The sequence below is a fragment of the Carcharodon carcharias genome, chromosome 11 (genome assembly GCF_017639515.1).
Source record: "Carcharodon carcharias isolate sCarCar2 chromosome 11, sCarCar2.pri, whole genome shotgun sequence".
NCBI classification, from domain to species: Eukaryota; Metazoa; Chordata; class Chondrichthyes; order Lamniformes; family Lamnidae; genus Carcharodon; species Carcharodon carcharias.
Genome location: NC_054477.1, coordinates 58,502,881 through 58,518,767, shown reverse-complemented (window position 1 = coordinate 58,518,767; position 15,887 = coordinate 58,502,881). Strand labels below are relative to the sequence as shown.

The following is a 15,887-nucleotide window of genomic DNA, read 5'->3' as shown; positions in this document are numbered from 1 at the left end:
CTCTTGGAATTTTTCTTTTTCATTGGAATGTACCTATTCTGTCTATTCTAAAATATCCCTCCAAATGTCTGCCACTTAACCTCATTTGCCAATTCACTTTAGCTAGCTCTGCTTTTATGTTCTCATAATTACCCTTATTTAAGTTTAAGATGCTAGTCTTAAACACCCTCATTTCTCCCTCAAAATGAATGTAAAATTCAATCATATTATGATTGATGCTATGTGGGGTTGCCTTCACTGTGAAGTTATCAATTAATCCTATCTCGTTGCTCAATACCAGGTCTAGTATAGCCTAAAAATATAAAAACAAAAAAACTGCGGATGCTGGAAATCCAAAACAAAAACAGAATTACCTGGAAAAACTCAGCAGGTCTGGCAGCATCGGCGGAGAAGAAAAGAGTTGACGTTTCGAGTCCTCATGACCCTTCGACAGAACTTGAGTTCGAGTCCAGGAAAGAGCTGAAATATAAGCTGGTTTAAGGTGTGTGTGTGGGGGGCGGAGAGATAGAGAGACAGAGAGGTGGAGGGGGTTGGTGTGGTTGTAGGGACAAACAAGCAGTGATAGAAGCAGATCATCAAAAGATGTCAACGACAATAGTACAATAGAACACATAGGTGTTAAAGTTAAAGTTGGTGATATTATCTAAACGAATGTGCTAATTAAGAATGGATGGTAGGGCACTCAAGGTATAGCTCTAGTGGGGTTTTTTTTATATAATGGAAATAGGTGGGAAAAGGAAAATCTTTATAATTTATTGGAAAAAAAAAGGGGGAAACAGAAAGGGGGTGGGGATGGGGGAGGGAGCTCCCTCCCCCATCCCCACCCCCTTTCTGTTTCCCCCTTTTTTTTCCAATAAATTATAAAGATTTTCCTTTTCCCACCTATTTCCATTATATATAAAAAAAACCCCACTAGAGCTATACCTTGAGTGCCCTACCATCCATTCTTAATTAGCACATTCGTTTAGATAATATCACCAACTTTAACTTTAACACCTATGTGTTCTATTGTACTATTGTCGTTGACATCTTTTGATGATCTGCTTCTATCACTGCTTGTTTGTCCCTACAACCACACCAACCCCCTCCACCTCTCTGTCTCTCTATCTCTCCGCCCCCCACACACACACCTTAAACCAGCTTATATTTCAGCTCTTTCCTGGACTCGAACTCAAGTTCTGTCGAAGGGTCATGAGGACTCGAAACGTCAACTCTTTTCTTCTAGTATAGCCTGTTCTCTGGTTGGCTTCAGAATGTACTGTTCTATGAAACTATCCTGAAAACATTCTATAAACTCATCTACGCTATCTTCACCCATCTGATTTTTCCAGTCTATATGTAGATTAAAATCCCACATGATTATTGCTGAATCTTTCCAACAAGCTCCCATTATCTTTTCTATTATACTTTGTCCTACCCTGTAGTTACAATTAGGGGGCCTGTACACCACTCCAAGTGACTTCTTGCCTTTATCATTTCTCATCTCAATCCAAACCACTTCTATTTCCTGGTTTCCTAAACAACTCCAGGTTGTTCAGGTTCAGATGTAGACTTTGTCCCAACGGTACAGATCCCACTTTCCCCAATACTGGTGCCAGTGCCTCACAAAGCAGAACCCAAGTCTCCCACAAGCCTTTGAGCCACACATTAATTTCTCTAACCTTATCTGTTCTATGCCAATTTGCACCAGATTAGGCCCAATTTACTCCATCTCTCATCACAGAACAACACTTTCACCCCATGTTCCAACCTAGTGAACATTCGCTGCACCTCCTCCAATGCAAGTATATCCTTCACAAGTGAGTTGGGCTGGTCATGTAACCAGTATGCCTGATACCTACTTACCAAAGTGCATCTTCTATGAGAGCTTGAATCTGGGTTGCACTCTTAAGTCGGTCAAAGGATGCATTACCAGGACACTCTGATGGACTCACTTAGCAGTTTTGATATCAGCGTTGAGTCCTGGGAGAAGCTCACCCAGGATTGCTGCACCTGGTACAACCAAATAAAAAAGTGTTCCTTCAAATGCAAGTGCACATCAGAGGCAGAGAGAAAATCTCAAGCCAGCAACTCATCCAAAACTCAATTGTCTGCAGTATCCTGTTCTATTATTTGCAGTAGAACCTTACAGGTGCAGATCGGCTTTAGCAGTCACCTACGTACCCACCAGAAGCCTACCAGACACCCCAGATGATGAATGCGGTCATCTTCACCTCGAAAGACAAACAAGATCATCCTTTCTTAAATATGGAGACCAAAGCTGCACAGTACTCCAGGTGTGGTCTCACCAAAGACCTGTACCACAGTCGAAAGACTGCCTTATTCTTGAGCTCCAAGCCCCTCGCAATAAAGGCCAACATGCCATTTGCCTTCCTAATTGCTTGCTGTAAATGTGTGCCAACTTTACATTCCTTGAACGAGTACAACCAAGCACCTCTGAACATCAACATTTACAAGTTTTTGCCTTGTCAAAAATATTGTTTTTCTAAAGAATTTACTAAAAAGCATTTAGTCCCTGGCTGAGCTAGGTTAATATTTAACCAAGTATACCACCAAAATAGCCATAGCAGAAAGCCTTCCAATGGCCTCCATACTATCCAAATTTAGGCTGAAGACTGTGACCATGGTAAACTATCCCTTCTAGTCCTGCTGCAGCCTTTGAAATGGTTGACCACACCCTCCTCCTCCAACAGCTCTCCTCTGTCATTCAGCTGAGTGGGAATACAGTCACTGATTCCATTCTAATCCATCCAATTGTAGCCAGAAAATCACCTGCAATGGCTTCTCTTTTTGCTCCCACATTGTTGCCCTTGGAGACCCCAAGGAACCAACCCTTACCCCTGCCCCTTTCACATCTGGCCGAAGGAGAGTGACATCATCCGAAAACATGCCATGTTCCAAACGTACACTGAAAGCACTCAGCTCTACCTCAGCAATACCTTTCTTGGCCCTTTCACTGTCTCTAATTTGCCATATCGCTCACCCAATATCCAGTAATTGAAATTGCCTCCAACTAAATATTGGGAAGACCAAAGCCAATGTCATTGATTCCCAACAAAAACTCTGCTCCCTAACCACTGATTCACCCCTTTTCCTTGCAAGTGTCTGAGGCTGAACCAGACCGTTCGCAAACTTGGTATCATACTTCACTCTGAGCACCCGGCCACATTTCTGTTCCATCACCAAAACCACCTACTTGTTTTCTTAATATTGACAGGCTCTGTCCTGCTTCAGCTCATTTGCTGTTACAACACTCAGCGATGCCTTTGTTATCTCTAGAAGTGACAACTGCAATGCATTCCTGGCCAAACTCCCAGCTTCCATAAACCTGTACTCATCAAAAATTCTACTGCCCATATCCTAAGTCATACTAAGTCCCATTCATCCGCCACTCCTGTGCTCACTGACCCACAATTGCTCAACGCAGGAGCTTTGGAATTTTTAAATTCTCATCCTTGTTTTCAAATCCCACCAGAGCCTCAGTCCTCCCTATCATTGTAACTTCCTCCATCCTTTCAACGCTCCAAGGTATCTTCATTGCTCCATTCTGGTCTTGCTTACCCCCAATTTTCATTGCTCTACCACTAATAGCTATGCCTTCAGCTGCCTAGGCCCTGGAATTCCCTCCTTCAGACTCAGTTTCCTCCTTTAAGATGCTCCTTAAAACATGCCTCTTCCATCTTATCTCGTGTGGCTCATCTACCTGCTCATCGATCATCCTTCTGCTTGTTGACCTCTTTGTTCCTCTAGCATTTTGAATTTAAAGTACTCATCCTTGTGTTCAAAACCTTTGCCTCTCTACCTTTGTAACATTCAGCAGCCATTACAACCCTCTGAGAACTCTGAAACCTTCAATTCTGGTCTCTCACATCCCCAACTTTCATGACCTCATCAATGGCAGCATTACCTTCAGCTGTCTAGGTTCTACACTTTGGAATTTCCTCCATAAACCCCTCAGCCTCTCCTTTAAGACCCTCCTTAAAACCCATTTCTTTGAGCAAGCATTTAATTACCCATCTTATTCTCTCCTTCTTGGTTCAAAGGCAATTTTTAATTTGATTATGTTCCTGTGATGCAAATCATGTAATGCATTTACTTACATAGGATATGCTGCACAGAAACATTTGATCTGACCAGTCCATGCTGCATTTGAGTCTCCTCTCCTCCCATCTTCCCTCATCTAAATCTGTCATTACAATCTTCCATTCCCTTCTCCCTAATATGCTCGTTTAGCTTCCCCTTAAATGCCATTGAGATGACTCGCTTCAAGCACTCCCCATAGTAGCAAGTTTCACATTCTCATCACTCATTGGGTAAAGAAGTTTCTTCTGAATTCCTAATTGGATTTCTTGGTGACTCTCATGGAAATGCAGAGTCTATCAAAGATATTCGGACTAGATTTAACAAGGGTCTTGGCTTTGTGGACCCATTTAAAAAAATATGGTGTAGCCACAGCATCTTGATTACAGCGAAAATTCATCTTCTGAAAGACCTTGTGTGGTCGGTGACAATGTATGCCTGGCAAAAACTGCACCATGAAGAACAGTGATGAGGTTTGAATAAGAGCATTTGAAATGAAACGACTCAGATGGATATTATGTTTACAATGGATGGCCAAGCTGGCATTAAGAGGAACTTATTTGAGGCAACGACACCAAGGAAGCTCACGTATTTTGGACATGTGACGTGAACAGGAGGAGAGTGTTTGGAAAAAGAGGCAACGCAAGGAAAAACACCTGGAAAACATGCACAAGGGCCAAGATGGCATGATTGGATATCAGAATGTGGACTGGCCTCTCTATGGGACAGGCAATGAGGACAGCAGAGAACAGAAATCGGGGAGAAAGATTGTTCATAGAGCGGCCAACCCTCAGAATAAGGTCAGATGAAAAAGGCAAGGCTTGTATTGATGGTCTCTAGATATGGTCTTCCCCACAAGTGAAAGCATTATCTATGTCTCCACTTCATCAAAACATTTCATAATTTAAAAGACCTCTATAAGGTCACCCTGGTTACTGAACATGAGTGTACAAAGCAAAAATCCTGCGGTCATCACAGTTCTACCTGAGCATTAGTTACTCTAATTGCAACACCTGAATAGTTACAGCAAAATACACAGCTATCAGCTCTAAGGTTCAATCAAGGTGTTCAAGAGGAAATTGGATTGCTACCTGAAAAGAAATAATGTGCAAGGTTATGGGGTTCAGGCAGGGGAGTGGGACTAGGTGGAATGCTCTTTCAGAGAGCCAGTGCAGACTCGATGGGTCGAATGGCCTCCTTCTGCACTGTAAAGATTCTGTGATTACAACCCAAATAGAGAAAATTGCGCTTATAAATTTGTAGTAATGTTTGAACTAGCAAAATAAGACAAAGAACAAAGGGGATGAAGTGCTCTTCATGTAGACAGTGCCTTAAATGTAAGGGAAAATATTGTCCTTTTTTAAAAAAACACTTCTATTAAAATGCTATATATGCAAGTTGTTGTAAATTCTTAGAGAATGAGAATAAACAATGCTTGTACTCAGACAGAACATTTTATTGATGTTTCAATCATATTTAAGGGACTTCCTGAAATGGTATCCACCCAGATTGTGTAATAAGATGAACCATCATGACTTGCATTATTTAATCTATTAATTTAAAGATTTTCATTGGCTAGTAAGGCCATAGGAAAAAGAAACCTCTCACCTGAAAGAATCATCCTTCAACATGTTAGAGATAAAACATAATTGGGTATATTTTCCACAGTATGTTAATTTTAGAAAAATAGTAATTGAGCAAGGAGCAGAGTTCCCCAAATTACAGTCACGATTTTGTTCACTAATTTTAGCAAAAAGGAAGCTTATGGCATTCTGATACAAAAAGAACAAATTATACATCATCTCAATGCATGTTCTTATTTTGTACAACGTAGACAGTGCCAGTTTTGTCTTGTGAATGAAATTAATGTTTTTAACAAAAACAATTATAACTTGGTCTGGTCAAACAGATTTTGTTTTAGTAGAATAATTTAATGTTCAGGACTCGCTAAGTTTTTGTAGAGATTAATAAATCCATTTCTAAAAAGTTTAAAATATTTGTAATCTAAATACAGACAAATATATATTGACAGATATATAGCTCTTAAAACCAAGACTGTCTTTTAAAAAAGGTTAAATCTAATTGCAAATACTAAACACAAATGGTGCAAGTTATAAAGATATTAAATGAAGAGACAAGTCAAAATCAACAATAACTGAAATTGCATCTTTTATATTGCAATATATTTTAAGAGGGCTATATGTGAGATATAAATCTTGACAGAATCTCCAGGGACTTGTTTCATTTGCAATCCGACTTCATACACGTCTTCAACTTGGTAAGAGCAGCTAAACATGAGTCTCTCCATTGTCTTCTTGCATTGAGGTTTTCTGGATCAGGTGGAATCCTTTGAGACATTGCCTAGGTTGTTGAAATTATTCAAGATGATTACATACATGTCATTACATTCCATGTCGAATATGCAAACAAGTTTACTGAGTGCAGTGAGACAGAGTGATTAACTCTGGGCATTTGGTGCAGTGAGGCATTTGGCACAGTGAGGGCATTTGGCGCAGTGAGGGCATTTGGCGCAGTGAGGGCATTTGGCGCAGTGAGGGCATTTGGCGCAGTGAGGGCATTTGGCGCAGTGAGGGCATTTGGCGCAGTGAGGGCATTTGGCGCAGTGAGGGCATTTGGCGCAGTGAGGGATGTGCTGTTCAGTTTTATTTTTTTTAAAAAGGAATAATCCAAGAGAGGGAGACAGAGACGGCAAGGCCTGAGAGCTGAAGACCAGAGACATTAATTAAGTAAGTTGATTGGTTGTTGACATTTAAGTTTTTTTTTTAACTGGGTAGTTGTTCAAACTGGTGGGGAGATACAAGTATTGTATTAAATTTATAGTATAACTAGATAATCTCCATAATATAACTACGGATAATAATTGAGTGATATTTAAAACTTGAAACCTAATTAGTTAAATAAGACAAAATAAAGATGTCAGGGCACGTGATGTGTTGCAGCTGTGGCATGTGGGTGGCTGTGGATACCAGTGAAATCCACAGTAACCACATCTGCAGCAAATGTCCACAGCTCGAGAAACTTCAGTTTAGAGTTGATGAGCTGGAGTCCAAGTTTCAGATAATGTAATGTATCAGGGAGGCGGAAACTTACCCAGACACTTTGTTCCAGGAGACAGTCACACCTCTTAGACTAGGTTCTTCACATTTGGTCCAAGGTCAAGAACAGGAGGATGTGACCACAAGAGAGTCAGGTATCAGGATCCAGAAGGTCGCAATGGAGGAGTCTCAGCCCTTGCAATTGTCCAACAGGTTTGATGTTTTTCAGCTTGTGTGGACCAGAGCAGAGAATGCAGGGAGGATGAGCGCATTGACCACAATACTGTGGTGCTTCGGGCCATTCAAGTTGGGGGGAGTAAAACGGAATGTTGTAGGGGACAGTATGGTGAGGGGATTGGCACTGTCTCTGCAGCTGAGAACATCAGTGCAACAGGCCTGCCCCATGCCAGGGTCAAGGACACCTCATTAGGGCTGGAGAGGAACTTGGAGTGGGAGCAGAAGGATCCAGTCATAGTGGTCCATGTGGGTACCAATAACATTGGTTAAAGAGGCTCTGCTGAGGAAATATGAACAGCTAGGGGCAAAATTGATCAGCAGAACCACAAAGTAATCTCTGGATTACTACCTCAGCCTTGCACAAATTGGCATGGAGTAAACAAGATCAGAATGTAGAATACAAGGCTCGAAGACTGGCTTGGAAGAAATGGGTTTCGATTCAGGGAATACTGGCAGCAGTTCTGGGGGAAAGAGGGAGCTGTACCGTTGGGATGGGCTTCACCTTTATTTTTATTCATTTGTGGGATGTGGGCGTCGCTGGCTAGGCCAGCGTTTTATTGCCCAACCCTAATTGCCCCTGAGAAGGTGGTGGTGAGCTGCCTTCTTGAACTGCTGCAGTCCACGTGGTGTAGGTACATCCACTGTGTTGTTAGGGAGGGAGTTCCAGAATTTTGACCCAGCGACTGTGAAGGAACGATAATATATTTCCAAGTCAGGATGATGAATGGCTTGGATGGGAACTTCGAGGTGTTGGCGTTCCCATGTGTCAACTGCCCTTGTCCCTCTAGATGGTAATGGTAATGGGTTTGGAAGGTGCTGCCTAAGGAGCCTTGGTGTGTGTCTACAGTGCATCTTGTGGATGGTACAAACTGTTGCCACTGTGCATTGGTGGCAGAGGCGTTGAATATTTGTGGAAGGCCTGCCAATCAAGCGGGCTGTTTTGTCCTGGATGATTTCAAGCCTCGAGTGTTTGTGGAGCTGCACTCATCCAGGCAAGTGGAGAGTATTCCATCACACTCCTGGCTTGTGCCTTGTTGATGCTGGACAAGCTTTGGGGAATCAGGAGGTGAGTTACTCACTGCAAGATTCTTAGCCTCTGGCTTGGTCTTGTAACCACATTGATATGGCTAGTCTATTTCAGTTTGGTCAATGGTAACCCCAGGACGTTGATAGTGGGGGATTCAGCGATTGTAATGTCATTGAATGTCAAAGGCGATGATTAAATTCTCTCTTGTTGGAGATGGTCATTGCCTGACATTTGTGTGGCACTTATGCAGTGCGAATGTTACTTGCCACTTGTCAGCCTAAGCCTGGATATTGTCCAGATTTTGTTGCATGTGAACATGGGCTGCTTCAGTATCTGAGGAGTTGCGAATGGTGCTGAAATTGTGCAATCACCAGCGAACATCCCCACTTCTGACCTTATGTTGGAAGGAATGTAACCAAAGATGGTTAGGCCGAGGACACTTCTCTGAGAACTCCTGCAGTCATGTCCTGGAGCTGAGATGATTGACCTCCAACAACCACAACCATCTTCCTTTGTACTAGATATGACACCAAACAGCGGAGAGTTTTCCCTCTCATTCCCATTGAAGCTAGTTTTGCTAAGGCTCCTTGGTATCACACTCTGTCAAATGCGGCCTTGATGTCAAGGGCAGTCACTCTCACCTCACCTCTGGAGTTCAGCTGTTTTATCCATGTTTGAACCAAGGCTGTAATATGGTCAGAAGCTGAGTGACGCTGGCAGAACCCAAACTGAGCATCAGTGGGCACATTATTGCTAAGCAAGTGCCACTTGATAGCACCATTGATGATCCTTTCCATCAGTTTACTATCATCGAGGCTAGACTGATGGGGCGGTAATTGGCTGGGTTAGACTTGTCCTGTTTTTTGTATACAGGACATACTTGGGCAATTTTCCACATTGCCGGATAAGTGCCAGTGTTGCACCTGTATTGGAACCACCTGGCTAGGGGTGTGGCAAGTTCTTGAGCAAAAGTCAGTGCTATTGCCGGAATATTGTCAAGGCCCATAGGTTTTGCAGCATCCAGTGCCTTTAGCCGTTTCTTGATATCACGTGGCGTGATTTGAATTGGCTGAAGACTGTCATTTGTGTTGCGGGGGACCTCCGGAGAGGCCAAGTTGGATCAATCACTTGGGACTTCTGGCTAAAGATTGTTGCAAGAACTTCAATCTTATCTTTTGCACTGATGTGCTGGGCTCCTCCATCATTGAGGATGGGGATATTTGTGGAACCACCTCCTCCTTTTCCAGTGAATTGTTTAAATGTCTACCACCATTCGTGACTGGATGTGGCAGGACGTCTTGTTAATTCATTCATGGGATGTGGGCTTCATTGGTTGGCCAGCATTTGTTGCCCATGAGGTGGTGGTGGTGGTGAGCTGCCTTCTTGAACCACTGCAGCCCATGTGGAGTAGGTACACTCACAGTGCTGTTAGGGAGGGAGTCCCAGGATTTTGACCCAGCGACAGTGAAGGAATGGCGATATATTTCCAAGTCAGGATGGTGAGTGGCTTGGAGGGGAACTTCCAGGTAGTGATGATCCCATCAATCTGCTGCCCTTGTCCTTCTAGATGGTAGTGGTCGTGGGTTGGGAAGGTGCTGTCTAAGGAGTCTTGGTGAATTGCTGCAGTGCATCTTCTAGATGGTACATACTGTTGCTACTGTGTGTCGGTAGTGGAGGGAGTGAACGTTTGTGGATGTGGTGCTAATCAAATGGGCTGGTTTGTCATGGACGGTATCAAGCTTCTTCAGTGTCCTGGGGCCTGCTCTCATCCAGGCAAGTGGGCAGCATTCCAGCACACTCCTGACTTGTGCCTTGTAGACAGTGGACAAGCTTTGGGAAGTCAGGAGGTGAGTTCCTTGTCACAGGATTCCTAGCGTCTGACTTGCGCTTGTAGCCACAGTATTTATATGGCTAGTCCAGTTCAGTTTCTGGTCAATGGTAACCCCCAGGATGTTGATAGTGGGGGATTCAGTGATGGTAATGCCATTGAACATCAAGGGGCAATGATTAGATTCTCTCTTGCTGGAGATGGTCATAGCCTGGCACTTGTGTGGTGCAAATGTTACTTGCCACTTGTCAGCCCAAGCCTGGATATTATCCAGGTCTTGCTGCATTTGGATATGGACTGCTTCGTATTTGAGGAGTCGCACATGGTGCTGAACATTGTGCAATCATCAGCAAACATCCCCACTTCTGACCTTATGATGGAAGGAAGGTCATTGATGAAGCAGCTGAAGATGGTTGGGACGAGGACATTACCCTGAGGAACTGCTGCAGGGTTTAGATCTGATCCATTGGTTGTGAAAGCACTTAGCTCTGTCTATCACTTGCTGCTTATGCTGTTTGGCACGCATGTAGTCCTGTGCTGTAGCTTCACCAGGTTCACACCTCATTTTTAAGTATGTCTGGTGTTGCTCCCTGGCTTGGTGGTAATGGTAGAATGGGGGATATGCTGGGCCATGAGGTTACAGATTGTGGTCAAGTACAATTCTGCTGCTGCAGATAGCCCAAAGCACCTTATGAATGCCCAGTCTTGAGTTGCTAGATCTGTTCAAAATTTATCCCAGTTAGCAGGGTGGTAGTGCCACACAACACATTGGAGGGCATCCTCAATGTGAAGACAGGACCTCGTCTCCACAAAGACTGTCATGAACAGATGCATCTGCAGTAGGCAGGTTGGTGAGGATGAGGTCAAGTATGTTTTTCCCTCTCCACCAGTCTGTCCTGGGACTACCGAGATGGACATTGAAGTCCCCCACCCAGAGTACATTCTGTGCCCATGCCACCTCAGTGTTTCCTCCAAGTGGTGTTATTCATCAGCTGAGGGGGAACGGTACATATTTGACCTGATGCCATGAGACTTCATGGCAGCCACAGTGGATGTTGGCAACTGCCTCTCAAATGTATACAGTGGGGCAGGACATATCTAGGGAGGGTGATTGTGGTGTCTAGGACACAATCTGCAAGATTACGATTCTGTGAGTATGACTATGTTAGGCTGTTGCTTGACTAGTTTGTGAGACAGGTATCCCAATTTTGGCACCAGATGTTAGTAAGGAGGATTTTGTAGGGTCGTTTCTGGTGCCTTGGTCGATGCCAGGTGCTCCATTCCTTTTTAGCGGTTTGATACAACTGAGTGACTCACTAGGACATTTAAGAATCACATGTAGGACACACCAGGTGAGAGCGGCACATTTCCTTCCCTAAAGGGCATTAATGAACCAGATGGGTTTTTTCAGATTTTTATTGAATTCAAACTCTACCATCTGCTGTGGTGGGATTTGAACCTGGATCACTACCCTGGGCGTCTGGATTATCAGTCCAGTGACAATACCACTACACCACTGACTGAACCATGCTGGGACCAGTCTCGTATAATTAGGGCTGTAGAGAGGGCTTTAAGCAAAAGAGTGGCTGGGGGGGGTGCGGTTGGGAGGAAGAAGAGTGCACGTGAGGGGAGATTTGGAAAGTTAAAGAGAAAGGACAAGTCAATATTATAAGATAGCAAGATGAGTAATGATAACCAGAGTGTGACAGGAAGGCAGAGCATACAAACCTAAGAGTGCACCATTAAATAAGGTCAGAGTAGGGAAAAATCGTATAAAGAAAGAATTAAAGGCTCTTCATCTGAATCCACAATTTTTCATAACTAGTTGGATGAATTGATAGCACCAATACAAACAAACGAGTATATGATAGCCATTACAGAGACATGATTGGAAAGCGACCAAGACTGAAACCTGAATACTCAAGGGAAATTGGCATTCAGAAAGACAAAAAGCAAGGGAAAGGAAGTGAAGTACCGCTGTTAATAAAAGATGAGATCCCCTCTGTAGTGAGAAATGATCTTGGTTCAGGGATCAAGATGCATAATCAACTTGGATGGAGTTAAGAAATAGCGATAGAAAGAAGTCACTGGAGGGAGTAGTTTATAGGCACCCTAACAGTGGCTACACTGCTGGACAGAATACAAATCAACAAATATAATGGGAATTTGTAAGAAAGATACTGCAATAATTGTGGGTGATTTTAATCTTCATATAAATTGGACAAATCAAATTGGCAAAGGTAGCTGGGAGGATGAGTTCATAGAGTGTATTCAAGAAAATTTCTTAGAGCAATACGTTCTGGTTCTGGAACCAATCAGGGAACAGGATATTTTAGACCTGGTAATGTGTAATGAGACAGAAGTAATTAATGACTTCATAGTAAAGGATCCCCTAGTAAAGGGCGGTCAAAACATGATAGAATTTCATATTCAGTTTGAGGGTCAGCCTTTTTGGTCTGAAACATAGGAGCAGTAGTAGGCCATTAGGTCCCTTGAGCCCATTCTGCCATTTAACTAGGTCTGGCTGATCTCCTACCTCAATGCCATCTTCCCACACAATCCCTGTATCCCTTGATGTCATTGGTATCCAGAAATCTATTGACCTCTGCTTTGAATATACTCAACCATAAACTAGAATCTTAAACTTAAATAAAGGCAATTACAAGGATATGAAGACAAAGTTGGCTGAAGTGGATTGGGGAAATAGGTTAAAAGGTAATACAGTAGAGAACCAGTGGCAGATATTTAACGAGATATTTCATAACTCTCTTGACTTCAGAGTTAACCCCTATTTTCAGGGGAAGGATCTAATTATGTATTTTCCTAATGGAGCACTTCTTCCTGATGGAAGGACTGGCAGATAGGGAATTCTAACTTGTTTATCTATATAGTGCATTAAAATTGGTATGTCTGTCCCAAAGTATATTGAAAAGTACTATGCAAACATCTTCCTATAAACCTTCCCGTGTTAAATGTGTCCACATCAACCTTTTAAGTTTGGATATAACCCTTGTCTGTGACACCCATACATGGCACTTGAATAGGATTTGGTGTTAATCTGAGCCCTGAGGTGTAAGCCAGTTCCTGTCAAACTATTGAAATGCTTTGAAACTTTATTCTACAGTTACAGATCTTCCCCCCCACAGGTGTGCATGATTAGCCATCCTTGGACAAACAAGGACACTACATGAAAAGAGAAAGGGATATCCCCATCCCCAGTTCTTTGTGAAGTGCCATGTAAAAGCTAGCAGAAAGGAAGAATAATAAAGATAGATTTGGTGGAGGAGAAAAACCAAAAGGAGGTAAGCATAGCAAAATGAACTAACTCATAAAAGAAAAGTGCAGCCAAGGGCAGAAGAAATGGAAAATGTTATTGAAAGTTTACCATCTCCTGTTCAGAAAGCACACTGAACAGGCCACAATGGTAAAAGCCCCACTGCACTCAGTTTTCATGGCTTGTGCTATAGGTGGAGCCCAACTGAAATCTCAAAATCTAAAAGTCCTCCAGAACCTAATCTAAATATGACTTTAAGGCCTGGACATGCTGATGCCTCAAAAGGCTCCCAAAAGTGCTGTCGGAAAACCAGCGCATGGAACACATCCAACTAACAAAGGTGTGGCGTCTGATTTTCTGGTGCCACCAGCTATCACTGCCTCGTCACCAATTCAAACAATGGACTTTTACCTACCTGGTTAATTTTCTCCAAGGCTTCACCGGAAAATTCGGGAACAGGTCCAAAGGATGATGAAACTCTTTTCATACCCACGTCATAGCATTTGAAGTAATTCTTGAGACCTAGCAAATTAATAAACGAATTAAGATGACAATATTGGGGTGTTTCTGGTTGTTTCAATTTATGACATACTCTGAACAGGGAAAAGAGGAACAGGCGTAGAACATTCAGTCCCTCAAGCCCCTTCCACCATTCAATTAGATCATGGCTGACTTGTACCTTAATGACATTTGCCTGCCTATTACTCATATCCTGTGATGCCTTTACCTAATAATGTCAATCTCAGCCTTGAAAATTTCAATTGACCCTGTACCTACAGTCTTTTGGTGCACAGAATTCCACACATTTCTGTTACCCTCTTGGGTAAGAAGTGCAGCCTGATTTCACTTCTAAATGGTCTAACTCTTAAGATTGAGTCCCTTTGTTCTGGATTCCAAGAGGAAATAGCTTCTCTGTATCTAATTGACGATTTCTTTCTATCCTTTTAAACACTTTAATGTGATTACCCCTCAAACAACAAAGCTCAAGGGAATATGTCACCTGTCCTCATTCTTTAAGACACAGTATCATTCTGGTGAATATGTACTGTGCTCCCTCCACGGCAGTGCCCAGAGCATGATATTCCAGATGGTGTCAGATTAAGGATCTATAAAACTGAAGCATAACCTCCTCTCCTTTGTATTCCCATCCTCTTGAGATTCTATTAGCCTTTTTGATTACTTTTGACACCTGAGAACTCGTTTTTAGTAACCTGTTATACCCAGACACCCAAATTTCTTTCCTCCCAGTTTCTAATCTTTCACCATTTAAAAAAAAAATCTGATTTGTCTTTTTTGAATTCAAAGTGCAATTCCCCAAATTGATCTCCACCAGCCACAGTATTGCCAAGTCACTTAATCTATGTTGCTCTGTAACTTCCTGCTCCTAACTACACAACTTAATGTTCCTCCAATCATAAATTATGCATTACTGACCATCAAGCAGCTAAACGTAGTGTTACAAACAAAAAAACCAAAGCCAGTTTTGATTCAACTGGAATTGGTGGAGTGATGGACAGATTTAGGAGATGATTTTTTAAATTCATTTACGGGATGTGGGCTTTGCTGGCTGGGCCAGCATTTATTGCCCATCCCTAGTTGCCCTTGAAAAGGTGGGGATGAGCTGCCTTCTTGAACCACTGCAGTCTATGAGGTGTAGGTACACCCGCAGTGCTGTTAGGGAGTTCCCCAGGATTTTGACCCAGCGACAGTGAAGGAATGGTGGTACATTTCCAAGCCAGGGTGGTGAGTTGCTTGGAGGTGGTGGTGGTTCCAGGTGATGGTGTTCCCACCTATCTGCTGACCATGTTTCTCCAGATGGTGATAGGGTCCCCCTTGTCCTCACTTTTCACCCTACCAGCCACATCTTCCTTCTTCCTTAACTGAGGTTCCCCCCCACTGAGGTTGACAGGGCCCTCAGCCGTGTCTGACCCATCTCCCACGCCTCTGCCCTCACACCCAGAACCATGGTAGGGTTCCCCTTGTCCTCATTTTTCACCCCATCAGCCTCCACATTCAAAGGATCATCCCCCGCCATTTCTGCCAACTCCAGCATGATGCCACCGCCAAACACATCTTCTCCTCACCCCCCCTGTCAGCATTCCATAGGGACTGTTCCCTCTGGGACACCTTGGTCCACTCCTCCATCACCCCAACAGCTCATCCCCTTCCCAAGGCACTGTTCCATGCACCAGAAGGTGCAACACCTGCCCTTTTACCTTCTCCCTCCTCACCGTCCAAGGGCCCAAACACTCCTTTCACTTGCAGTAGACCAAATTGAAGGAGGTGCATCTGCTGCTCCCAGTGTGGACTCCTCTACAATTGGGAGATCAAATGCAGACTGGGTGACCGCTTTGCAGAATACCTCCGGTCTGTCTGCAAGCATAA

At 43.3% G+C, this 15,887-nt stretch overlaps 1 protein-coding gene across 1 annotated transcript in view; it reads right to left on the bottom strand.

Moving 5' to 3' along the window:
• Positions 1-5,518: 5,518 nt before the first annotated feature.
• cryl1 (crystallin, lambda 1) overlaps positions 5,519-15,887 on the bottom strand; it is a 100,125-nt gene continuing 89,756 nt past the window's right edge. The window contains exons 7-8 of the mRNA XM_041199567.1: positions 13,918-14,024; positions 5,519-6,441 (exon numbers count right to left, since the gene is read on the bottom strand). Of these exons, the coding sequence (XP_041055501.1) occupies positions 6,322-6,441; positions 13,918-14,024 (227 nt within the window). The 3' untranslated portion in view covers positions 5,519-6,321. The remainder of the gene's footprint in view (positions 6,442-13,917; positions 14,025-15,887) is intronic.